This window comes from Lycorma delicatula, chromosome 2, assembly GCF_047948215.1.
Source record: "Lycorma delicatula isolate Av1 chromosome 2, ASM4794821v1, whole genome shotgun sequence".
In the NCBI taxonomy this organism is placed as follows: domain Eukaryota; kingdom Metazoa; phylum Arthropoda; class Insecta; order Hemiptera; family Fulgoridae; genus Lycorma; species Lycorma delicatula.
Genome location: NC_134456.1, coordinates 63,120,957 through 63,148,649, shown reverse-complemented (window position 1 = coordinate 63,148,649; position 27,693 = coordinate 63,120,957). Strand labels below are relative to the sequence as shown.

The window sequence follows — 27,693 nt, the reverse complement described above, 5'->3', positions numbered from 1 at the left end:
ATATAAAGTCGATTTTGTAATTCAATATTCAGTTTGACAATAAATTTAACCAATAAACTCATTATCTCATCGTAGGTATCATTCTTCGCTTTCAGTTGAAGAATCTGTATGAATTTATACTTTCACCTCTGTACTTATTTATTAAATAGTTTGAAAAATAAACACTCTTTAATATGTATAAGAATTTTATTACTAATGCAAATGTAACTTTCAGTGCAGCATTTGCTGCCTAAAATTTGTTTAACAGTGAAGTTAATTTCATAGTTAAATATCATTGTTTGAGAAAATATTATATTAATTCTATCAGGGATCAATCTCTTTACAAGTAAAGATTACCTAATTTAAAATATATTATAAAATTTGATAAAATATTAATTCTTTCATATAAATTTTATCTGGCTAACTTATCAATGAGCTTTTAATTAAATTGTAAGTTAGCAGTAACCTTATACATTTCAAGAAACAAATTTCATTTACAGAAACTGACCACTACTATCAATACTAACTTAACTTGGTCTAGTAAACCACTTTAATGCTTCAATACAATACTACCTTAAGAATAGTCAGCTTACACCTGGTAAAAGTCAATTACATAACAGAAATTATGAAAAAAGCCTTGTATGAACCAGAGTAATAAATATATAACAAACACAAGGTGTTTTAATAACAAATTTAAATTATATTATAAAGTTTTATATTAACTAAGAATAAAAATAAATATATATTACTAAGGGAAAAATTGATTTCATAAAAATTATCACCAAATAGATTTAAAACAATGCATACTTTTCTCTTTTCTGCATCTTCTTTAACATGACCTTCAACTGGTAAACTTTCTAGTTCAGCTTTTGTTAATACACTGCGTATATGAACAATTTCTTCCAAGGTCAAAGATAAACATTCTTCTTGCCATTGTTTCTAAAAAAAAAAATTAACAAAGAATATAATTATAAAACATCATACAAAATAACGATTTAAATATTATTATTCCTAATGTGTATGTTGGAATCTGTTCTACTGGTGTGAACAAAAAGCAACCGCGTCCCCTGGCTCAATGAGATGATGATATGTATGATGTGCAAATGAGGTGTAGTTTTGTACACTCAGGCTGAATGTTCCTGATTGCTTGGTTAATTGAACTACAACCATCAAAGTACACTAGTATCCACTTCCTATATTCAAATCTGTATAATACTAGAATCTGAACCAAAGAACCTTCAACTTTGAAAATCACCTGTTAAACCAGTGATAATGCAACGAGTTTACCACTAGACCAACCTGGTGGGTTTAAAATCAAAATATTGAGATTAATTTCAATGCTTCATTAAAATTTCAAAATATAAAAAAAGATGTTTGTTCTTGTAAAAGTCTGTTTAGATATGATACCTGAGGAAGGAACAATTTTATTTTTTTAAATACGTTTTTTCCAGTTTAGCCTCTGGGAATCACCAACAGGTATTACTTTAAAAGATGAATGAGGATGAGATGTATGAGTATAAGTGAAGTGTAGTCTTGTACAGTCTAAGGTCGACCATTTCTGAGATGTGTAGTTAATTGAAACCCAGCCACCAAAGAACACCAGTATCCGCAATCTAGTATTCAAATCTGAATAAAAGTAACAGCCTTTACTAGGATTTGAATGTTGGAACTCTTGACTTCGAAATCAGCTGATTTGCAAAGACATGTTCCCCACTAGACCAACCCGGTGGATTTTAAAATACCAACCATTACAGAAGTAATGGATGAAACAACATGAAATTTGATTAATGTAAAGATTTGATTAATTTGATGTAAATCTGATTAATGAACATTTTAATACATTACATAATAAGCTAACTACATAGCTTTTTTAACTGTTTTGTCAAATTTATGAACTACTCTAAAAATATAAATAACTTATCTTTTGTTCTCATTATGATACATAAATTATTATTTTTTTAAACAGTTAAAAATGCAAAGGAAACATTATAACAAACATTTTTGGAAGTGAAAACATTAAAAAAAATAATTTTATATATAAAGAATTTTCTTTCACAGGTTATTCTACTATGTTACTAACTTTTTTTACTGGTTAGCAAAAAAAAAATAATAATAATAATAACATTTTAATATTAATAAGTCAACTGTCAAAAAATAATTAGTAATATAGATCTTACCCTGAACATTTTTAACTTAATAAATATATACTGTTATCACAACAGAGGTGTTGTGTTTCAAACGGAATAAAGACGTGAGTCAGTGTACTAACACTCTGCTGTTGGTGACTCACGAAGTAAAGACAGGAAGGGAGGGACAGACCTTAGGGGTTGTGAAGAGTGGTGGGAGTTCAGTTACACTACAACACTGAAAACATATGTACTGTTGCACATCAATACTTCATTGACTCAGACCCTCTAGTCCCTCCACTATTTCATATTATATACACATGCACATAAAGGTTTATTTGTGTGGTTTTTTAAATAAATAATTTAAATGTGTGATAAAATTTATTCATTTATTATTTCCAGTGATAAATTATATACATTTTAAGTATAATTTAATACTTCCTATAAAAGTGGATGTTACCTGTACATAAGACTGGAAAATACAATACAAAAAAAAAGAACAAAAATTCTTAAAAAACTAAATCTTAGTACACTAAAGCTTATAGGTTTTTCGAGTAGAAAAAATAATAATTCATAAGTAAAGCTATAGTTTTAACCTGTTTCTTAATTTGTATCCACTGGTACGAAGCACAGTTCAAAAGTAAGGCCCAATCAGTAACAAAATAAGAACAGATGAAAAAATGAAAAATGTATTAATGATTTAAAATATCTAACATATTTACTTCTTTTTTCTACATAATCACCATTTTGTTCTAAACACTTTTTACGCCATGAAACAAACTTCTTCAAACCCATTGCATAAAATTCCATCAACTGGGATTGTAGCCACTTTTGCACTAAGATTTTCAGTTCTTCACTTTCCTCAAATCATTGAGATGTAAGCCAGTTTTTGAGGTGAAGGAATTAATGGTAGTCATCAGGCGTGAAATCATAATATAAGGAGGATGATCAAAAATCTCCCATCTGAATTTTTGAATTCATGCACAACATGAATTTGCATGTTGTGCATGCAGTTACATGTGGAAGTATGTTATCATGAAGAAGAACAATTATTGATCTCAGCATTCCCTATTGTCAGTTTTGAACAGCACGACATAGCTTAGAAAGTGTTTCACAATAGACTTGTGATGTAGTGGATGTTCCAGGTTCCATAAAATCAATTAAAAGCACGTTCTTTTGGTCCCAGATTTTCCTTTGAGAATGGGCTTGTTTGAATTTTTTCAGTTAATGTGAACTAGAATGACGCCACAGCATGGACTGTTGTTTTATCTCAGCATTGATGTACGAACCCACCAGGTTGGTCTAGTGGTGAACGCGTCTTCCCAAATCAGCTGATTTGGAAGTCCAGATTTCCAGCGTTCAAGTCCTGGCAAAGGCAGTTAATTTTATCTTTTATACGGATCTGAATACTAGATGATGGATACCAGTGTTCTTTGGTGGTTGGGTTTCAATTAACCACACACCTCAGGAATGGTCGAACTGAGACTATATAAGACTTTTCATTTACACTCATACATATCATCCTCTGAAGTAATACCTGAACGGTAATCCCCAGAGGCTTAACAGGAAAAAGAAAGAAAGCATTGATGTACGAAATCCACATTTTGTCACCAGTGACAATATGGGAAATAATTTGTCTCCCTCATGGTTAAAGGGGTTGAGAAAAGCACATGCAGATGTTATTCTATACTCTTTGTGAGCATTTGTCAATATTTTTGGCACCCACCGTGCACACAGTATATAATAGTCTAGAGTGTCAGTCGCAATTCTCAACAATGAATTGTGAAACTTCTGGAAACTTCTTTGAACATCTTTGAAACTTCTGGAAATTCTAGAAGTTCTTTTTACTATTCTCGCTAATAGTAAGAAGATGATTTTCTCTCACTTTTGCATTCACACATTCTATGAGATTAGCAGTCCAAACATTAAGCCTGCCATTTCTCTGTTTATCAACATTTGAATGACTTTCATTGAACTCATGACACCATTGTATCACCTTTCCTTCACACATTGCATTAGGCCCATATGTTTCACACAATTGAAAGTGAACTTCAGCTGCATTATGTCCTCTTAAGTTTAGAAATCTAATCAATGATCGAATTTCACAACTGGTGGGATTTGTTATTATCACCCTCATTTTAACAAACTATCTTGAAAAAGCAAACACCAATGAACTGACAGTAATGAGGCAGTTACGTAACCAACAAACTACTGTTAGATTATTTGACAATTTATTACACATTTTGAGTTAATTTTACTACTTTTTCAATATGCTGCTCTGTATACTGTTGAAACAACAATATTCTTACTTCTTGTTCCACTATTTGAAGAGACATATTAATTTTTTAATTCATTATAGTGAAATCTAAGCAATTCTAATTGAAAGGTTTGCATAATAATTAATGGTAATAGAAAATCATTCTTTTTTCTAAATAATTTTCAATAACCTATTTTGAAGACATTGTAAGATATTTTTTACGTTATTGTAAACCTCTCCCCCATGCAATATCATATGTCACTATGCTGTGAAAAAAGGCATTACTAACATCAACTGTCAAGACAATATTCTGTATAACTTCACAAATATGTAAATATGTTGTTTTCTTAATTATGTATTTAATGTGGATATCCCGTTTTACGTTAAAATTTATAATTTACTTGAAGGTATTTATTTTATTCAACTCTCTTAATGGGCCAGTAATTAATTCACCTTCAGAAACATTAATATTTTTGATACTTTTGTTGCTTCTTTTCTATTTGACAAGTAACTTTTAATTAGATTTAATGTCATACCCTGATTTGTGTATCTATATAATCTTTGAAACAAAATTTTTATGGTTTACAGTATCAAAGGCTTTAGACAAATCTAAAATGAGAGAACAATTAACGGTTCTCCTAAGTTCAGTTTTCATAAATAAAATTAGTAAAATAATCTAGAGCATCCTTTGGCCCTTGATTTTAACAAAGCTATATTGTCTTGTGGAAATAACACTACATTCATCAACAAAATTGAATATTCTTTTATGAATGATTTTTTTCCAACATTTTTAATGTATTGGATGTTAAATATATTGCTCTACATTTTGTTGTTAAAAGTGTTTCTCCAGATCTGAATTCTGGTTTAACTTCTGCCGCTTTTAAAGTGGCAGAAACCATTATCTAATTGAACAAAATTACTTCCGTGATCACATTTTCACAATTAGCCACGAGACATTTTTAAATAAAATTTTTTTGCGACATTTAAAATACTTTTCTGGAGGTCTGTTCGGCAGCACACTAACAGTTGGCTGCTGATGCTATTCAACCAACAACAAACACTAATATTTTAGTACATTTAGAGGTTAGGCTAATAGTATAGAAAATTATTAATAAATGTATATATTAGTTTAAATCAGAAAAAACAATAATTTGCACAAATTCATACCTACAATAAGAAGGCAATTTTCCGATGGGTACAGAAAACCCATCAGCATCACTTAGCTGACAGTGTACTCCCATCTTCCATCCCAAGAAAATTTATTAATAATTTAAAACTAATATAAAATAATAATGCAATTTAATATTAATATCAAATTAAATTTCAGATTATTAATTTGATATAAGGTTTATTAATTATTTAATATAGAACTGTGAAATATAACTTTAGCGGTAAGTGCCATTTATTTTTAAGATTAAAAATTATATTTTTTTTAGACATTAATTTTGCAATTTGTATACTTTCTTTTATCCCTGTTTAGCTTCCAGGAATCACCGTTAGGTATTACTTCCGAGGATGAATGACGATGATATGTATGAGTGTAAATGAAGTGTAATCTTGTACAGTCTCAGGTTGACCATTTCTGAGATGTGTGGTTAATTGAACCCCAACCACTAAAGAACACCAGTATCCACAATCTAGTATTCAAATCCATATAAAAGTAACTGCCTTTACTAGGATTTGAACGTTGGAACTCTCAACTTCAAAATCAGCTGATTTACAAAGATGTGTTCACCATCAAACAGACAGAATGAATCAATGACAAAGATAATGCAGTTGTGAAACAGTAATACCAATTTCAATCAACAAAAATATATGAGATTTCTTTATTATAAAGATCTTTATAAGCTTTATATCTCAAGTCCTAACTTGTTCTGAATAAGAATGTACAAGACAAGTGCTTACTTTGGAAGCACGGCAGAAAAAATAAAACAACTTATGGAAAGAAAGATCTAGAATGTCTTATTGATTAAGAGTGGTGGTCTACCCTGAAAAGTTCATGTAAAGACAATGTTGGTTTTTTCCTCTCAAAATGTGATATCCTCTAATACTATCATGTTTAGCTGATAAATTAATGAATCTTGTGTTTCTTTAGAGGTGTTCCAAATGAACACACTTGACTTTTTATTGCCTTGCTCATGAGTGGGAGAAACTAGAAATTATAACAACCTGGAATTACAAAGTAAAGGAGGGTCAGAAACTAACCACTCAATAATGATAGGGAGTGGCTCAAACCACATTACCTAACTATATGGGTGTTCCTTAGTGCAGCTGCATTTTTCAACCATTAATATTTTACTTAATATGTTACTTATGTATAGTGTTGATCTATCCAGAAGAAAAAACATATCTAAGCACAATCTAATTTCATAGCCTTCATGTACTATTACAAGGGTTATCTGAAAGTTTTGAGCCTCAACATGAAGATGGCAGCAGTCATCAACAAAAGTTAGGGAATGTATTCACATATGTGTTGAAAGGTATGCACTAAAATTTCAGCCATTTTGGATGCTCAGTTGTTGTTTGATAATCATTTGAGTAAGTCATTGTGAGTGTGTTTTTGAAATGGAAAAAATCAAATATTGTGCCATGATTAAATACTTGTATTTGAAACGCAATACGCCTACACAAATTAAAACTGAGTTGGATGCTGTTTACGGGGACTCTGTTTGCCAAAAATAATGACATCATTTGCCATTATGAAAAGATGGGCAGCTGAATTTAAACATGGTCACACCAGCTTCGTTGAAGATGAATGTTCAGGACTGCAACAACCACTGATATTATCAAAAACATTCACCAAATGGTACTGGAAGACTGATGGATTAAGGTTATAGAGATAGCAGAGGCTATGGGCATATTGAAAGAACATGTTTGTCATATATTAACTGAAGAATTGGATATGTGTAAGCTATCTGCACGTTGGGTGCCACTTTTGCTCACTTTGGACCAAAATCGCATTTGAATGAACATTTCCAAAACCCTGCTGGAGCAATTTAAGCAAAACGAGTCAGATTTTTTGCGTCAATTCATAACTGTAAATGAAACGTGGATCAACCACTACACTCTTGAGATGAAACAACAGTCAAAACAGTGGACTGCAAAGGGTGAACCTGCTCCGAAAAAGGCGAAGATGGTTCCATCGGCCAGGAAGGTGACTGCAACTTTTTTGGGATAGTAATAAAACTTTGTTTATCGATTATCTTCAAAAATGTAAAACAATAAAAGGATAGTATTACGCATCATTACTTAACAAGATGAAGGCAGAAATTGCAAAAAAATGACCACATTTGAAGAAGAAGAAAGTGCTTTTCCATCAGGATAATGCGCCTGCTCACACTTTGATGGTTGCCATGGCTAAAATTCACGAATTGCACTTTGAATTGATTGACCAGTCTCCGTATTCACGATATTCACCATCTGGCCCCAAGAAACATTTTCTTGTTTCCTAACCTTAAAGCTTCACTTGGAGGAAAGAGATTTTCATCAGATGAGGAAACACATACATAATGTCTATTTTGTGGAGAAAGATGCCAGCTACTACTTTGAAGGATTAAAGACGTTAGTGCATCGCTGGAAAAGATGTATCGACTTGAAAGGAGACTTTGTTGAGAAATAAAACAATATTTGACAGAAAAAATACATGTTTCTCTATGTTAAGCTCAAAACTTTTCAGACAACCCTCAAATATAAATGACATTATTGGTGCACAGAGATTGATACAATGACCAAGATAGGCAACTAATAAGTTCGATTAATTTTACCACAAAATCTTAATCTTTTTTCATTCAAAACAAATCTAGCAATTGGTAACCCTTCTCCAAGCTGGAGAGTTTTTCTTGTCTAAAAATCATTTCTTACATACACCATTGAATTTCAAAAATCGCTCTCAATTTTGAGATTCCTTTTGAATTTTTCATTCTCTAAAGAAACTTTCTTTGATAAGGCTACCGAAATTCTAAATTCTTTATCATTTTCATTTTCCATAAGTGCTTCTTAAGTATGTTCAAGGGCTTGTTCACAATTCCCAGCCAACTAGCTTGAATAGTACAGACTTCACTGATCTCAATTGATTTGGCTTTTTTAAACTGCTTGAATTGAATTTAAAGCTAACATCTTGTAACTTGGATCAATGGATAAACGTAAAGACCGGCTTATTGATTTCATTATTTCCCAATCATGAATTGAGGACAGAGATGAGTGACTGGATTACTTTCATACGTAGCCATGATATTGGTATAGACTGAAGTTTCTTGCAAACATCCTGTAAGTCATTTGTAAGAACTATTAAAAGTGATGCAGTGAAATATTCTTCTCTACTAAATGTCTTGATAGCTCACTCAAAACCCAAAGGCCAAAACAACAAAATTATAATAAGAATACTGTACTGCTTAATTGGCAATGACTGATTTATTTTAAAAAGAAAATCATTTGCTTATTGACATTAATTATGTAATTGAGAAGGTTGTACTATTGTTGATGATGAGAATGATGTGGTTTTATTTTGGAAAAAAGGCTAACTGGATGCACCCTTACCAAGTGCTACTTCAAATTTTACATTGCTGTTTCATGTGGCACTATCATCTTACAAATGTCACACTTGGCAATAATCTGTTGCATACTTTATCTGTTCTTAGATGCCAGAGGTCTGTCCTCTACTCACTGGTTGATCAGACCAGAGTCTGTAGTTGCAATTACATTAAAGGCTTAGAATTGATCATGTTAAGATCTAATTTACTAAGCATTTGACACCATTGGTAGTAATACAACTGTATAAATTAAATTTCCTCTTACCAACAGTTTAAAAAGTGTAAATCCTAGTACTTGCAGAGGATTTACACTTTTTAAACTGCTGGTAAATGGAAATTTAATTTATACAAATGTTGAGATCACTAAGGGAACTAGGTCTAAATTCCGTCGTTGTGATCAAAATTTTTTGTGGTGTGCATTATTACTGATATACTCATATATCTCATTTATGAGACATTTACAGTCATTCACAGCTTGTTAAAGTATGGTTGAACTCGTACTTCCGCTAACTCGGTTAGCTAGTTCAGAGGGCAACGATGTAGGGTAGAAGAGAGAAGATGTCCGAAAGAAGCCTGCAGCGAAGGCAAAAGCTGAGTTAAATTCACTGATGTAAATGACTACCAAGGTATTTACATTGGTGAAATCCCAACTGAGGCCTGGCTGATGACTGTGAGATGTAATCAGTTAGAGGATCAAAAGACGACCTCCGTTAAAGCCCATCAGGGCTAGGAATGAGAGGGATGTGGCGACTGGAATAGTGACAAGGTGGCTGTCTTCCCCTATGGGGGTTAGGATGTTCTTACATGCCATAATTTGTTACATAGCAAAAAATTAAGAAAAAAACTGACAGCACAGTTGTAGGACTTTCCCATGGGTTGTTTTTGATGCATGACTTACCCTCACATACACACACAACATAGTTTAAAATATTTATCATTGTATTTAAATATAATATTTTTTAGTTTATTTAATTCAATGATTCTAACTAAAGCGCGCATGAATACTGTATTTAATTTGTGCGGGTGTCGCAGTATTAGTGGTGAAGCTTGGCACTAAACTAATGTAATTTCACAACTTATATAGAATAAATTTCACTTGTATGGTCAGCAGACTGATGTACCCACAAGGTTTAATACACCACAAATCAAGTCAACTGAGTGACCAGTTTGAGACCCACCCTGACCAAGTTACTTTTTTACACTTTAAATATTATTAATTTAATTCTACTGCTCACCTGTGTCATCACAACACAGCAGATGACTACAACAGCATTTTTTGGGTTGGGTGCAAGATTTTGCAAAAAATTGTTTTTGCTAATATTGTTAACAAATGTGCCTAAGAAAAATATGACCTTAATTAGGCAAAATCTCGAAATAATGAGAGTAATCTTGGTCTACAGCCTTGCCCTCTTGACCTTTTAAGTTGAAAATTTAATGGCATCAAAGCCCCATATATAGAAGTAATCTGAACATATATGGAATTTTGGTCAAAATCGGTCCGTAGTTCTGGAGATTTAGAGGCCAACACCAAACACACACATGTACATACGAACACTAACATCCAGAAAATTTCCATCCAGTTTTTGGGTTCCTTAGATGCCCAAGGTCAAGATCCAGAGAAAACTGCATATGCCCAAATTGGATCAATTACAATACCTTCTAGAACTTTACAAAGGAAAGTAAAAAGTGACTATTATTATCAACCATAGTAACTGTGTACAGAACACAAATGAAAGATAAAAAACAATTATTGTTAAAAATTAAATATAACAGTAAGCTGATAACAGAAATGAAAAACAAATGGGTTAAGGAAGTCACTTCTGTCTAAGATAAAATAACGGCACAGATATCTAGATTTTGTGATGCCACTACAATGACATCATGTCCAATAAGATAATTTGACTTTACAGAGTGCAATGCCAGAGCGGTTCAGTACTTAAGTGATTTCATGTCCCACTCTAACTGCTACTTTGCAGTTCACAATAAATAATTCCAGTGACTTGGCAACAGCTTAATACAACTTTCTTTGACACCTTCAAGAAAAAACACAGGAGTGACTAATTCATGAATGTTTTAATGGCGACTAAGAGGTAAATAGTCACTGATTACACCTGTGACAGCAAATCACATTATGCTGGGACAGCATAATGTGATGGAGTCTTTGCTCCATCACTAACTGGTTAAAGTCAATTTAACCAATAAAATAATAAATAATTCTTATTAGGATGCAATCCTGTTAAAATGCATTCAGTTATTAGTAAGCAAGTAAATGCACGTAAGCTATAAACATGAAGATGGTTTGAACCTCACAAAATCAAAATCATCAAAAGCAAATCCTAAGCATCCATAGTGATTAAACAAGTAAAAGCAAATCCTAGACACCAGTAATGATTAAACAGGTAACAATCTGAGAGTTATACTTTTCGCATTATACTTTTCAATAAAATTCATTAAAGTTAATCTATTTACATGTTTTGAAAATTAATCTATATCCACTTGTGTTTTTCCTGCCTTATGGTAATGAACCATTTCTCAGATATGTGTAGTAACAATTCTATTTGTTACTACATAAGGGGCTTAAAAAACCGCAAAGAAATGTGAAGAAGAAAGATGACTATTAATACGTCTCACAAGGGGTAATATCTTGAATTGGAGTATTGCCTGAACTGTAACCTACTGTGGACATCTTCCTCCTCTGGGTTATAGATACTTATTATTATGTCAACCAAGTAAACAATTTTATCAATTTCTGATATTTACTTACAGACTGTAAAAGGTCATCTTGCAATGAACTCCTAGACCAAGACATTTCTGGTAGAGTACAACCAAGAGAATCTTCACTAGGTGTTGAGACAGTCTGTCGAGATGCTGGTCTTGATTGTGGTACAGACACACTTCCACTGTTAGAAGGCTCACATATCATTATAGTATGCCTTCGCATGGATGCACGACGACTAGGACACTGCGTAGCCAGATCATATGCTGCACAAACAACAAATATTCATCAGATAAAACTAAAAAATATACATATTTTGTATAAATATTGTCATTACATGTCTTATAAAATAATGTTAACTAACTCGAAAAAGAATTTAAACAAAATTCATAAATTTTATACCAGAAAAACAGGGTACATAAAAAGGTAAGGAAACACTCTTTACATCAACCTAAAGCTTAAAATAAGCAACAATAAAAGATCAGCGATAGAGATTTTTTCCTGATAAAATATTTTAATAGCTATTACAGCACAGTATCACATTTTACACTGTAATTATGAAGTCACATTCGAACAATGTTAAAATGAAAACATTACAAATTATAGACATACAGTGAAGTTCCCACTATTTCAGACTGGTAATTTGAAATTCTTGATCTTCAAACTAATTTTTGTTTAGTGGAATAACCTAAAATTAACTTTTATAAAATAATAAATTAAATATAACAACAACCTTTCTGAGCAGCTAGAAATATCCTTAGACTATAATTTAATTATTATTATTAATGAACAATGATGCAGGTTACTTAAGTGGCTTGTCACAAAAAGCACTAATTTTTAAGTTATTAAGAAACCCACTTAGTATGAGATTAATTAGCAAATTTAATTGATGTATTTAGAATATTGTTTTTTTGTCTATAAATCTCCATGTTGAAATTAATTTTTTTGTGAAATTTTTTATGAGTGATCAGCAAAAGTTAATTCTGTTCTTGTGGTAGAACTTGGTTCAGTTTGCATATACAGTACAACCCTGTTTAACTGGACTAGATGGGACAGGACATTGTCCGGATGAACGAAAATCCAGATAATCCGGAAATGTATAATATTACAGCTTAATGAAATCACTACAGTATTAATGTAAGATTTTGAAATTTAAAATCAACTTAGTACATATTAACAAATAACTTGTATAGTAACTGAAATATAAATTCAAACTTACAGCTACATCAACGTTTATTTACTTTTAAAAACCAAATACGTACGTACTTTTAATAAGTATTACAGTACATAAAAACTGTGATACAAAGTAACTGCTGATAAAATGGATACACGATACAGTAGGCCTGCTACTGTGTTTCTTTATTTAATTTATTTTAAAAATTTTAATTTACTACATACTACTACAGTTCATATTTTATTTCAAAAAATTAAAAATGCCTTTCCCAATATTGGTCTGGATCATTCAGAAGTTCAGTTGAATGAGGTCGGGTTAAACAGGGTTGTAATGTATATTATCTTGTTCCGTCACTGCACTTTACTAGTGTGCTCTTGGTATGTTTTCTTACACAGTAAAATAATATTATGCTCTTTATTACAGACTACGGATTACGGAAAATATTATTATAGACTATGAAAAAGAACATGGAACACCTTCTTTCTTGAAAATGCTTGCAACTTTGTGTCAGTTTTTTCTTGATGTTTGTTAACATTCATATTTTTTGTCACTACGTTTATTTTTATTTATCTAGCATGTATTACTACTTTGAACATAACAAGTACTAAAAACTTGAATGTCTTGTTATCTTGTTATATTCATTAAATCTTGTGTTGAACTGTAAGTTGTATGTAGTAACTCTTTATATCTATTGCTGAATCCATATAAAAATACACCAACATATAAGTTCCGGGCCAATGTAATATTCAGCCTTGCCGTTATTAGTACTCATGAATAATGTAAGTGTTGTAAACATATTTTTACAGAAGGTAAGAAATAGGTTAAACACTATTGGTAGGCCTAGTTGAGTTAAGATAATTTTGCTCAGTCATTGTATGTGATGGGTTGTGATTTCACTAAGAGGGTTGTAATGGTATGTTTTTATACAATTATTGTTATAATGGGTTAATTATTTCTTGTACATTTATGTTAATTTAGAGATTGATTACATCAAATGATGCAAGTGAAAAGTAATGTGTATACTCTTAATTTTATCAATGAATTTTTTGTGTTTTTCTAGTTTGTATAAATTTTATGTACGACTTAATGATTTTTTCCAAATGTCTACCCAGTTTATGTGCACAGACTGTAGTATAGTTAGTATAGTATAGTAGTATAGTATAGTTTTCTAATCACTTAATTTTTTTATTTTAGTTTGATATTTTTATTTTTTTTAGTATCATATTTCAAATCTGATTATGTTGTTTTACGATTTAGTTACAAAATATGTCATTATGTAGAATGATTAAAGAATTTTCTTAATCTACCTTGATATAGATTAGATATATGTGAATTCTTTCTGTTCAAACATACACAAGCAGTATAAACAACATCAGAATTAACCTTAGCAAATTATCTCACAGTAAAAAACACACATATAATGACATTAACTATAAAATTCAAATTTACACAACACACCTAAGTAACAAACTTCACTCATTTAAACAATATGAAATTTTCAAACATACAATAGCTGAAGAAAATAACACCAGTTGTGTGTAAATAAATACAGAGAATATAGATCAAACATTCAATTTTGGTTACATATTAAACATATCTCCCCAACCACTAAAAGACAGCCACCATTAACTGCATTAACAACAGTGCCATCATTAACAACAATATGCATTACAAGTTCAAAAAGATCAATTAGAAGCATAATTGTGTTCTGTTGAGTAATTATATTACGCACTCAGATAACATTCTCCTACACTTTCAGATTAAATAAGTATATAAGGATATGTTCCTCAAATTCAGAATTTTAATCATTTTTATTGTTCTTCCCCTCAAGAATCTAAATAAGTGAGATTTATCTGTACTTTTTTTATCACATTAAGTAACTGATATAACTTCATTAATTTAAGACTATTTTTAAAGGCTCATAAATTAGAAATAATAATTAATTTAAATTAATACAGTGCTCATTAATACACTTAATCTGTTCTAGGACTAATAAATAAAATACATTTCTACAGTGAAATAGTTAATTACAAAACAATATAAAATATTAGAACAAATTTAAAATGCTTTATTAAACTACAATATCACACATTAATTTCATTACATAACATGAACATTCCAAAAAATTATTTCTGTTTTGGTTAAGCATGACAAATACATTCAAAATAATTCAGTACATAACGTTATATCATTCCATTCAGTTATGATACAGAAAACATGCAAAATATGCAGAAGAAAGAAATGATTTCACAAATAGGAATACAATAGAATTAGTCAAATAATCAAATAGAAAGATGTATAAGAAATAATTAAAATGAAAAATAACATGAATAAACAAGCATTGTTAAAGAATGTTTAAAGTACACAACAGCAACTAAAAATGGTTGGTTTTTTGGGTTTTTTTTTGTTGCTGGCTAAAACAATTATTTTTTATTTTTTAAGAATTAAAATTTAATAAAATCTTGTTATACACAAAAATGTAGTTAAATGACATAAAAGCACAATTTATTTATTAATTAATTTATATTAATAATGAATATTTTAGATGGCTATGTGATAAGCATAATGCACAAGTTAAAACATGAATGGTAGCAGATGATGAAGTCTGCATTTCACCACTGATGACATGCTGAAAAAGTGATGAATGAATGTGCCAATATTACTTTATATGTCTCACCAATCAAGAGTCGTCTTCATGATTTATTTGGTGCTCTTCAGCAATTACTAGCAACTCCAGTACACCAATGACAAGTAGCTAATAAACGAGAATGGTTTCTTTTCTTTTCAGTAAAATAATACTTCATTTATTGATGTCAATAAATCAATAAATGAACATAGTCATATATAAGTATATGAAACGCATTGATTTAAATATGATTAAAAAAATTTCAAAATAAAATTTATTAATTGTTAGAGAACTACAAAAGTTGAAACTGGGCAAAATTTATTAAATCAATGGTACTCTAATTTTAAATGATAATTGTCAATTATTTTACAAACAAATTCAGCAAAAACCACTAGGTTGAAAAAACTTTCATAAAACACGTTATTTTATTTAGTTAAATTTCTACCTGGATGTGCTTCAAAGAGCTTATGATTAAAGCAACTGAAAAATAACTCTTAAATCCTAATAAATTTTGTTTCTGCACCAACATTATTTCCACAACACAAATCTTCCAGGATTTCTTAATGAAATCAGATAAAATAAGTGTAAATGAAAGATACAAAAATACAAATGTTATAAATCTTAACAAGAAAATGCTGTAGATCAGGTTTAACCTTCAGCATATATATCTTGTTGAAATAAGCATGGGTAATGGAATTAGTTTCTTTAAACTGAATTTGTATGACCTATACACTACATATAATTTGTATAACCGGGGTACAAAGAACATTTCGGTCACACAAAAGGTCAGCCTGAGATTGAACAAGATGAACTACTGAATTGGTCTGTCACTATTGTGAAATAGTATTGTAATACTGGTAATACTTACAATAAGATGTATCAGGAGTATCTCTTGGAGAAAACAAAAGCTCTACAAATTGAGCATTTAATTCAATTTAGTTCAAAGAACTATAAATATTTCAACACTAAAAGCCAAACAGAAAATCTTGATATATAGAATTACAAGCTTACTTTCTCAGAGGTAAAAAATTAAAAATTTAAATTAATATATGAATAATAAAGCTTAAAATAAATCCCAAGACAATAAAAATTATTAAAGACACATTAACAAGCACAAAATCAAAAAAGAAATTCTTTAAAAAACCATTAAAAATTAAAACTGAAATACAGCAAGGAGATGGACTGTCTCCAATCCTCCTTAATTGTGTCCTTGAAAAAGTTATACAAAAATGGGAGAAAGAATTTAAAAAGTTAAACATACACAAAAGCATAAAAATGGCCACTAAAACTAAATTGAAAAATACAAACAATCTGACCTTTGCAGATGATATTGAATTTTTGTAAGAGATATAGATGAGGCTAAAATCAAAATTCAAAATCTAAGTGAATGTGCAAGTCTTCACTGGTCTTCAAATTCCTTATGAAAAAAATTAACTGGTTTTCCAATGACAAAGAGAACAAAACTCAAACTCTTAAAATTTCCAACAACAAAGATATGAGTAGAGATCAAAAGTAATCATTTCAGAATCATTAAAGAAAATAGATTCTCAAAATAAATTATATTGATGGACAAAAAGTAGAAAAAGAAGGAAGTAAAGAAAATGTCAACCAATAAGAAATAGATTTAAAGAGAATACCAATCTTGGAACTATACTACCATTAGAAATTTCTTTAAACTGGTTTAAGCATTAATGTGAATAATTTCACTTTAATCTTACAATGAAATCTCTTCAAAGTTTTAAATATTGAGCGATAGCTTTCCTCAGAAAGCTTGTTCTTTTCGTTCTTTCTTTTTAGATAAAAATATAAAATTATATCAGAACTTTATTTATAGAAAATATATCTAAGTTGTTAGTTAACAAAGGTGGTAGGTAAACTGAAAACTCAAATGGTACCTAACCAAAAAATCTGAACAATAAGATAAGAGGAGATGAAAGGAAGAGTAATTAACTCACTAAAGACTATCTCTGACAATGGTAGTTTATCATTTTTCCCAGGACTAATGCTATAAAATTAATAATACTGTAAAATTATTATACACAGGGGACTTTCAATAATTAACGAGACAAATTTATGTAGAAAAAAAACGGTCCATTCAATTATAATTTAACTTTTTGAGGTTCAAGTTGGCAAGCTTGGGAACACATTTTATCAGCTGTTCAATCATAATTAATCTCAACAAAAACTCTTTTGTTGATGTCAGCTCCGCTTGAAATTTGTACGCCGGAAGAGCAACATTCAATGATAAGATTTTTGCTATCAGAAGGTGTGAAACCAGTGAAAATTTACACAAGAATATTGAAACAGTATGGTGGAAAGTGTTTAAACCGCAGTAACATGTATAAGTGGGTAGAACAGAACAAGTGTAACTGATCTCCATTGAGATCTGGAAAACCTCAACTGGAAAACCAGTAAAAGTTTCAAGTACCAAACAGCAAAATCGCATAAATGATCTTATTCGCTAAGACAGATGAGTTAAAATTTCCCACATTGCAAGTATGTGTAATATTAGTGCTGTAACCAAGCACTCAATCATTCATGACATGCTGAATTATTGCAAGATGATTTCCTAGACAGTTGACTCAAGTCCATAAAGGCACCCGGATTCGCAATTGTTCTGAGTTCAAAGAATGGTTTGAAGCGGAGGGTGACTTTCTTGTGATGAAACTTTGATACACCATTTTGAGCCAAATCCAAATGGCAAAGTCTTGAGTGGAAAAATCCAGATTCACCCACTAAAAAAAATTCAAGACTCAAGTGTCAACTCACTTTACCAACTGGTAAAGTAATTTTGACAGTCTTCTGGGACTCGCAAAGCCCAATTTTTAGTGAATATTTAGAAGAATAATGTACCGTAAACAGTGAGTACTATTCTAACATGCTCCAACAAAAAGTGAAACCCATGATATGGCGAAAACATCAGGGCACTCTCTCAAAAGGTACGACTCTCTTGCATGAGCAATGCGAGCCCCCACATCACTCAGAGAACAGGAGAAACGCTGAAGAAGTTGCGTTGGGAGGTGTTGCCACATCCTCCTTAAAGCTCAGACCTCGCCGCATCCGATTTTCATTTTTTCAGCCCTCTCAATGACTTTTTTTGTAGCAAGAAGTTCAAAGACAATAAAGTAGTTAAAAAACAGTACATTAATGGTTCAAACAGCAAGGTAAAGACTTCTATGCTGCAAGAATCAGAAAGCTCACAGAACAATGGAAAAAGTGTCTAAATGTTGCTAAAGACTGTGTTGAAAAGTAGTGCAAGTTCATGGTCACTGAATAAATCATTTTTTCTCTACCACAATTTGTCTCGTTAATTATTGAACATATCTCGTATAATCTATGGATAAAAAAATTGAAAAGTATTATTTTTTGAGAATGTTGCGGTAATTATCTGCCAAGTTATAATAAAATAATTTTTTTCTTAAAATATTTAACTCATGTTGATATCTCTCTGATTCTGAAATTTGATCACACATTTACAAAATCTAGAGAATATCAAATTTGAAGATATCAAATTTATTTTAAAATGGGAAATTTAAGAGAAAAAGTACATTGATTTCATACAGTTAAATGGGAAGTACTTTCATTAAATAAAGTAGAACAATTTTATAAACATAAACAATTTTATGTTTAGAAAAAAAAAAATTCTTCCCCACTACTTCTTTCAATGGCTCTGTAACCAACCCAAAATCTTTCCTAATGAACCACCAATAACTTAAATGTCATTTGTAGTGCAACAAATAATATACTCCTTATCATTCAAACAAATATGATTCAAGTATATTAATTTACAAAATACAAATGCATCCATGCATCGCCTATGAAAAAGAAAACTTAGAACAAAAACTACCTATTGGAGTATAGAGATAATTTTAACATTAACAGAAAAATACTTAAATATCAGCGATTCATATTACATAAACAGAGAAATAGTTCTCTAGTTTTTAATAAATTTTATTTTTTCTCAAGCCAGTAACTTTATGTAAACTTATAATAAAATGACATTAATATTTTGTATTTATCCTAGTATACAATAATCTGTCTTGTTTATTTTTTTGCTCAAATATCTGTGTAATTTCTTCAAATGTAACTAAAATTATGTAACTGAATCCTGAGTAATGAGAATAAGAAGATATTCAAATATTTGCTTGCACTGCAGTAACTTTAATTTTTATTTTATATACATAAAATATTCTACTGAAATAATTAGTTTTCATCCACCATAATATCAAAATTCTAATAAATTTATAAAAAATTAATAAATTTGATTAAGAAGTTAGATATTTTTTGATTCTGTGATAAATATTATTTGCTAAAATAGTATGTTTTACACAAAAATCATATTAAACAACTGAAAATTAAAAATCTATTATTAATACGGTGATTAACATATACACATTTACATGTCATTATAATCTGGAGAACTACATTGGACATAAACCTAATTTAATGGAACAAGATGTATCTATTCATATTTTGTTTTATTCAAGTTCATCAACTTGTCAAGTTACTACATATCTAAGAATATTAGAAATATTTTGTTTTGTTTAATAACACAACCAATAACTTCTTTAAAAAAAATAGTAGAATTTTACAATTACAAATAATAATAAAAATTTACTTTTTAATCAAATTTATTTCATAGATGAAAGAAATATGCAGCTGAAGGAATAAAAATTATTCTAAAGAACTGAGCTGAAGCATAACTATATCTTTTTACTATGCACAAGCAAACTAACTAAACTGCTTTCGAACTACAGTGCTTTAAATAATTAGCAGAGAATGTAAGCCAAATAATACTACATCAAAATGAATTATCAGTCAGTGTAAACAAACTAAAGTGTCAAGTACTAACTACATTTACAAAACGTTTGTCTATTATCATACGGCATACAGTTTAACAACAACAAGATAATTTTGCTAAACAATATTAGTATATGATACAAAAAAAAATATTAATAAAACAGTAACAATTCATTGTAAAAGCAAATGTGGGAAAAAATTATAATGGGAATGAAATTCACAACTGCTACAAAAAAAGATAGTTACCACTTTATAATTCTTAAACACCTTTTTTTAAGTCAACCCAGTTTACCTCATACATACACTCTAAATTAACTTTTGATAATATCAATATAGAAAATAAGACAACAAAAAAATTGATATGTTTAAATTATAAGAAAATTATCTAATACTCATACTGTAACATATAATTTTATGAATAAATATCCGAAAGAAATAAATATACAAAAAAGTACGTAAAATTAATAATAAATGAAGAATATTATTGCAATATATATATATATTACATTTTAAATAATAGTAATTTCTGTTTTAATAATAGTTTCATAGTACCACCCTTTTAATTCAGTTCAAAATTATATTATTTCTTGGACACCTAAATAATATTTTATTCAAAATTTAAAAAAGGTAATTTAATGGATTATGTGTGAAATAATTTATTCCATGCATGGAATATAAATGAAAATTTATACATGGAATAATTTATTCCATGTAAATAAATAAGACTAACAAAATGCACTATAAACGGGTAAATCACTTTACAAATAGTCAACTCCCATACCATTCCAGTTATTATATTAAATAACTAGTATTTAAATATGAAATAGAATTATATATAAAAAATAAACTGCAATAAGTAAACTTCATCATTTACTCAATTAATTAATCAAATAATAATAAACACATATGTAATTTGAATTGTTACTTTACTGTAGTTTAAATCAAAACTTAAAAAACTACAGAATTAGAAAATAATTATACAGCTAAGTTAAAAGGAATCTATAATCGTAATAAAGTAAAATGATTTCATTAAATTCCTTTTTATTTACAAAATTATTTCACAAAATATATATAATTGATTAATTATATATGACAAATATTAATTTAATCATTATAATACAAATACAAAATTAAAATAAATGAGAGTAACTTAGTGATTAATAACTATTCAAGGAATGTATCTGTTACATTAATAAAAGACAATTATTATTGACCATTATAACAAATACAATTCAGTAATAAGAACATTAATTAATAAAATAATATTGTAGAAATAAACTATGGTACAAACATTACCTTCTAATAACTGTCTTAAAAATGTTATCACCACCAGAAAAACATTCAAGAAAAACTTTAGAAATAAATAGTATTTGGTCTTTATGAATTTATCTTTATTAATTTAAATGTTAATCGTCTTCTTTTTTAAAGTTAAAACTGGCTTTAAGAAAAAGTTTTTTTTATAAAAAAAAAACATTCATGAACCTTTGAAAAGTGGCATTACAAAAAAGTTTATGAGTATATTTTTCTAAAAACAGAACTTTTTATTAATATTTGCAATAAAAATTTGGTGTAATCCATTTTATTAATTTAACTTTATTTCAATTAATATATATTGTAATAGAATAAATATCATATATGACTAGAAATAAAAGTTAATTCATAATTTGCAGACGTGTAATTTAAGCATTGTTGTTCTAAGTCACCTAAGATAGTTTCCAGGTGAAATGTTTTTTTAGACCATGACAATATAAAACAGCATTCTTCCTGCCTTTAAGTACTGCATAAAACAAAAGCTTACTTAAAATGTCTCGACTATCAAAAATAATCATTAAAAAATTTACATTACATGTTTTCAAATACATTTCAAGATATAAATCTGTAATTTGATAAATGAGAATCAAATACAAGTACCACATAAATATTTAGACATTATATTTCTGTACTTCTACAGCTAATACAAAGTTTACTTTAGTAAACTTTAACAAAGATCAAAAATATAAAGCATTTTTCATTGAAACATTGACGATTTTAATGCCAAATAAAAACAATCAAAATATATTCTATTAAAAATGTTCACCTGGAGAGATAACATTTTATAATAATGACAAAAGAAACTACTACTACTATAACGTATATGAATATAGATGAAAACAAAGTAAATTTATTTTCAAAACAATACAATAATAATGTGATTTTACTATGGTAACGTGTAAGTATTACTAAAAATATAACAAAAAAAAACTTAAATATTATTTTGTTACATTGTAGTTATTTTTAATATTGTATTAATAAAAATTAACAACGAGAATATTTATACATAGGAACCCCATATTTTTAGATGAAAATTGGAGTGAAGTGAATGAACTGATTAAAGTATTATGACGGAACAGGGATCACATTACATTAACACAAAATACCACAGTTTAGAATATTACAATAGTTAATATTTTCAATTCCTACTAATTAATAAAAAACAAAAAAATCTAAATAAATGATATCGTAATAATTGTTAATTACAATCAATTAATTATGTAAATACTAATATATATACAAATTACTAAATAACTTTCAATATAATCCATAATTCTTAATATTCAATTTTAATATGTTACTGATAAAAAAGTACACACAAGAAATTTATTTTCTTAGAAAATAAAGCTACATATTTTAATAAAATCAGGATAGTTTAGCAGAATTTTCCATGACTTTTTCAGGCTACAATGACAAAATCAAGAGATAAAAAAATTTTGGATTCCTCCAATAAAACCAAAAATATATGGGATCCCTATTGCATTAATAACTTTTAACTAAATTAATACATTTTTCATAAATAACAATAAATTTAATTTTTCCTTTCAAATTTTCATATAACAATTTCAGAAGTAATAAGAAATAATGTTACAAATGTGATGCATAAAATTATTACTAGATATATAAATAAGTTTTCAGTCTTAGTTATTTCATAATGTTAAGGGCAAAATTATGAAAAAATGTCGGACACTTGGAAACTTACTAGGAATAAAATAAAACTCAAAAGACTAACTGAAGTAGAGGTTAATATCTGATTCCTAACATTTAAGGAATTGTCAAGTTACCACTAAATATTTGAAAGATTAATCCAACAAAGTAAAAACAATTCATACATACAATTAGATGTCTCTTAATTAAAATATTTTCTAATTTTTCATTCAAATTGTTTCTGAAATTATTTTATTTTACTGTAATAACTGTAGCATTTTTAGGTATTTGATTGTTGATAAAAATGTAAACTTCTATACTGACATATGAAAAAGAAAAATGTATCGTAGATAAAAAACCAAGACACATACTACATTAACTATACATTGAATTAATAACAATTACTCTCTTGTTCCAATGAATCTTTTATGCTAATATTTAATTAATTCCAAGATCAGACTGAGTAAAGATTATGGTTCGACCTGAAGATTTTGATTTAGTTTTAATTTTAAAAACGTAAATTTGAATTGATTCAAAGCGTATACGATAACTGAAATCACTTTTTTTTTTTAAATTGTAACTTTCATTTGAAATAGAATAACTTTAAAGACTGCTCTAAGAAATACAGACTATTTACATCAGTCTTACGTACAATTTATTTATTATCGGTTATATTCTAATTAATGAAAATTACAAAGAATGCATCACTTTCCTAACACTGTGGACTCCATGTTGAAATGGCAAATGTAGATATATACTACATACATGCACATACATACAAAAAGAATCCATTATTATTAGTTAAAGATTCCACACATCTGAATTTAAAAAATGAATGAATGAGAATAATTTAAGAGGAACTTAACAATGCATATCAGGAAACAACAAAAGCAACGTAACAGGTCACTTTGGTTTCAGCAAGATCAGTAGTAATTACAAAACAATTTTAACCATTTTCACATTAAATAATTTCTCTCAAAAATAATTATGGAGAGAAAACTAGAACAAAAGCCTGAAGAGTAGGATTTAAGTTGCATTCATATTTAGAAATTCCAAACAAAGCAGTCATGGTGTATTACATCCTGTTAGTAAAATAGACATCAGAGACTGAATAGGAATAAAATAATATTGCTTTGTGCCATAGTTATTGGTGACAGAAAACTTAATACTACTTATTATAAATGACAACAAAAATAAAGGTATTAAGAGGAAAACAAAATGGTAAAACAAAGCAAACTTAATTTTGTAGTCTTTGGAAAAATCAAATGGCTAAGGTAAAAGCAGAAGACAAAGAAAAACAAGTTACTATAATGAAAATATAGTGATCTTAATGGGTTTTTTATGTTTAATGGAAATACAGCGGTAACTAAAAAAAACTAGCTGGGCTCCGTGGCATGAATGGTAGCGTCTTGGCCTTTCATCCAGAGGTCTTGCGTTTGAATTCCAGTCAGCCATGGTGTTTTCACACACACTACAAATCATTCACCTCATCCTCTGAAGCAATAGATAATAGTGATCCCGGAAGTTAAAAAAAAAAAAAACTAAGGTAAAAACAAATCTATATGGTTTCACAATTAAAATTACATACCGGAAATACTTTACCAAAAAAATAAAACTATTGCAGAAAAATAAATCTATATATATAAAAATCAATGTTTGTTTCTCTGTCTGTTCCAACTTAACTCGAGATCTACCAGACAGATTTGTCTAAAATTTTGCACACCTACACTTTGAAGCCCTGCGGTGAACATAGGCTAATTTTTTTGGACCTCCGACATAACAAAATTTTACAACAAAATTTAAAACACTTTATTTCTTCCCTAAAGCTTATTTAATTTTCAAAATGACTTTGATTTTCAAGAAAAAATTAATTTTTAGCTAACATTTTTTTGAATTGATTCATTTTGAAAAGGTTTCTGAGGTTTTAACGTAGTTATTCCTAAGTTTCAATTGCTTTAGCGCACATGCATATGTAATTTTTACGATTCATTCATTTACAATTTTTTGCAGTTGTTTAAAAACATAAATAAATAGCTGCTTTTGTTTATCATGTGTGTGTTACTAATTTAAAGTGTGTATAGTATATAACTGCAATCTTTAAATTCTGTGATCTTTTTTCAAAATATCATACCATGTCTAAAAGACATTCTTCAATTGGGAGAAATACAAAAAAAGCACGTATGATGAAAACTGTTCGTACGGCAGAGACTGAAGACGAAAGACAGTCAAGACTGGAAAACAACCAAATACACACAGCCCAATCCCGTTTGACTGAAACAACTGAGCAACAGGAAATACGTTTAGATAGCGACCAAATACACACAGATCAATCCCGCTCGACTGAAACAAATGAGCAACAGGAAATGCGATATGCCACCGTTACTGTATGTGTGACTGTGTGACGGAGGAAGGAGTAACCTTCCTCCGGTTACTTGACTAATAAATATAAAATAAAAAGATTGACCACCACAAGAAACACAAGTAACCATATAGCACGAGCGAAGCTGCGAGCTAGAAAGCTATAAATAAATAAATATCTAAACTTCCATTGGATTAAACAAGAACATGACACAAGTTAGTCAAAGCAACAAAAAAGTTCTTTTACAAAACAAAAATATACTACTAGTGTCAAATATGATTGTGAACAAAATAAAATCTTAGGACAAGAGAGAGAAGTATTTTGGGCAAAATGGTTCAAAATTAAAAGACAGAAGTGTAGATTAATGAACACAAATTTAATGTTTCCAAAACATGTTTATATAGTACGGAATTTAGATTATAAAATAATTGAAGATACAACAATTTTTTTACAATGTTGAGGACAAAGGACATCCCATAACATAAACATTAATTAAGATACAATAATCATAAATACTAGAATTATAAAATGAATACACCCTGCTTTTCTATTTCTGAAGTAGCAATTTTTTTTCTAAGTATTTATTTTATATTATTTGTTGGTAGTGAAGTAATACAGTTCACCCAATCTACATTAATACTGAATGAATTTAATGATTACATCCCACTTGAACAAACAAAAGGTTCTGATGCTTATGGCAATATGATTAATATTTTGAGTAATAACTAAATTAATTAACAAAAAATAACTTAATAATTATTATTATTTAACTAAATGAAATTAGTCATATGTTTTCCTCTAAGGATATAGAACACTAAAATAAAAGAATTCTTAGCTTAAAATTCATTAATAACTAACAACAAATAAACTCGTAATTTAAAAATATTAAACTACATACTTTGAAAACTGTAACATCAATATACAATATTAACAATACTTCTTAAACGAGTCTAGTATCATATTACATTAAAAAAAATCCCTGTTAGAATATCTGATGACATAATCTGTTACCGTTTTATAAATATGTAAAAAATTAAAAACAATATATAAATAACATATGTAATATTATGTACCCAAATATAATTATAAATATATACAGTGTAAAATGACATGAATATATATGATACATATTATTAAAATACTTATATAAAAATGTGTTTTACAATAAACATTATTCTGTTAACCAAAATTAGATACATGACTAACTGATCATTTATAAATAAAGAGTGTTTCTAAAATAGTGGGCTGGATATACTTTTTCAGATTCTACTAGTAAAACTAAACAAAAAATATCCTTAGATAAAATGGCGATTTATCCTCTACATGTCCGCCACTCTGTTATTTTTATATAAATATTTATATCTCAAATTTGAATAGAGGAATGACATTAATATTTGGTAAGCATCTTGATAATAAAGTTTTAAAATTAGCAATAAATCAGGAATTAAATACCTTCATAAATTACAAAATGGCAGCCATATTTATTTCTCAATACCTCTGTAAATATTAGTTTATATCAAAATTTATGTTATTTGCTAAAATATTAAGCTCTTCATTTTGAACAAAATGACATTTATTTTTTAAAATTGGTTAACAAACAGCCAAGTTATGGCAGAAAATTGATGTAATTTTGTGTCAGTTTTCATCTCCACTTTATGTTCAATTCGATTAAATATTATTGTTAATTCTAGTACTGTAAATTAGTATCAAATTAAGTAATTTCTTAATAAATAACATTTAATATTAAATAATAATAAAACAATGGATATTCATTTTGAATAAATTTGCACAGCAACGACTATTACTGTTGATCATGTTAACAGTGTAAAAATTAAGCTTCTTTTAGCAGGAATAGTGTTCAAAACTATCACAAACAGCATATCTGGAGCGACAAGAATCCTCATGGTACCTTCTAAAGTAGCCATCAACAAAGATTTTCCCTGAGCATATGGGCAGGTATTTTTGATGACTATCTTTTGGGTTCTGTCATTCTATCAAATCATTTAAAGGAGAAAATTATCTTGCTCATTTAACCAAAAATCTTCCACATTTTTTCGAAGACCTACCTCTACAATTAAAGAGCAAATATGTGGTTTTACCACGATGGAGCTCCAACACATTTCAGTCAGTTGGTATCAGATTTCCTGCATGAAACTTTTCATGAAAAAT

At 28.8% G+C, this 27,693-nt stretch overlaps 1 protein-coding gene across 4 annotated transcripts in view; it reads right to left on the bottom strand.

Annotated features, from left to right (window-relative positions):
• Positions 1–27,693, bottom strand: part of spir (spire type actin nucleation factor) — a 713,663-nt gene that overhangs the window by 18,247 nt on the left and 667,723 nt on the right. For all 4 annotated transcript variants that reach the window (XM_075355415.1, XM_075355416.1, XM_075355418.1 and 1 more), the window contains 2 exons: positions 11,656–11,873; positions 787–918 (listed from right to left, as the gene is read on the bottom strand). In XM_075355415.1, the coding sequence (XP_075211530.1) occupies positions 787–918; positions 11,656–11,873 (350 nt within the window). The remainder of the gene's footprint in view (positions 1–786; positions 919–11,655; positions 11,874–27,693) is intronic.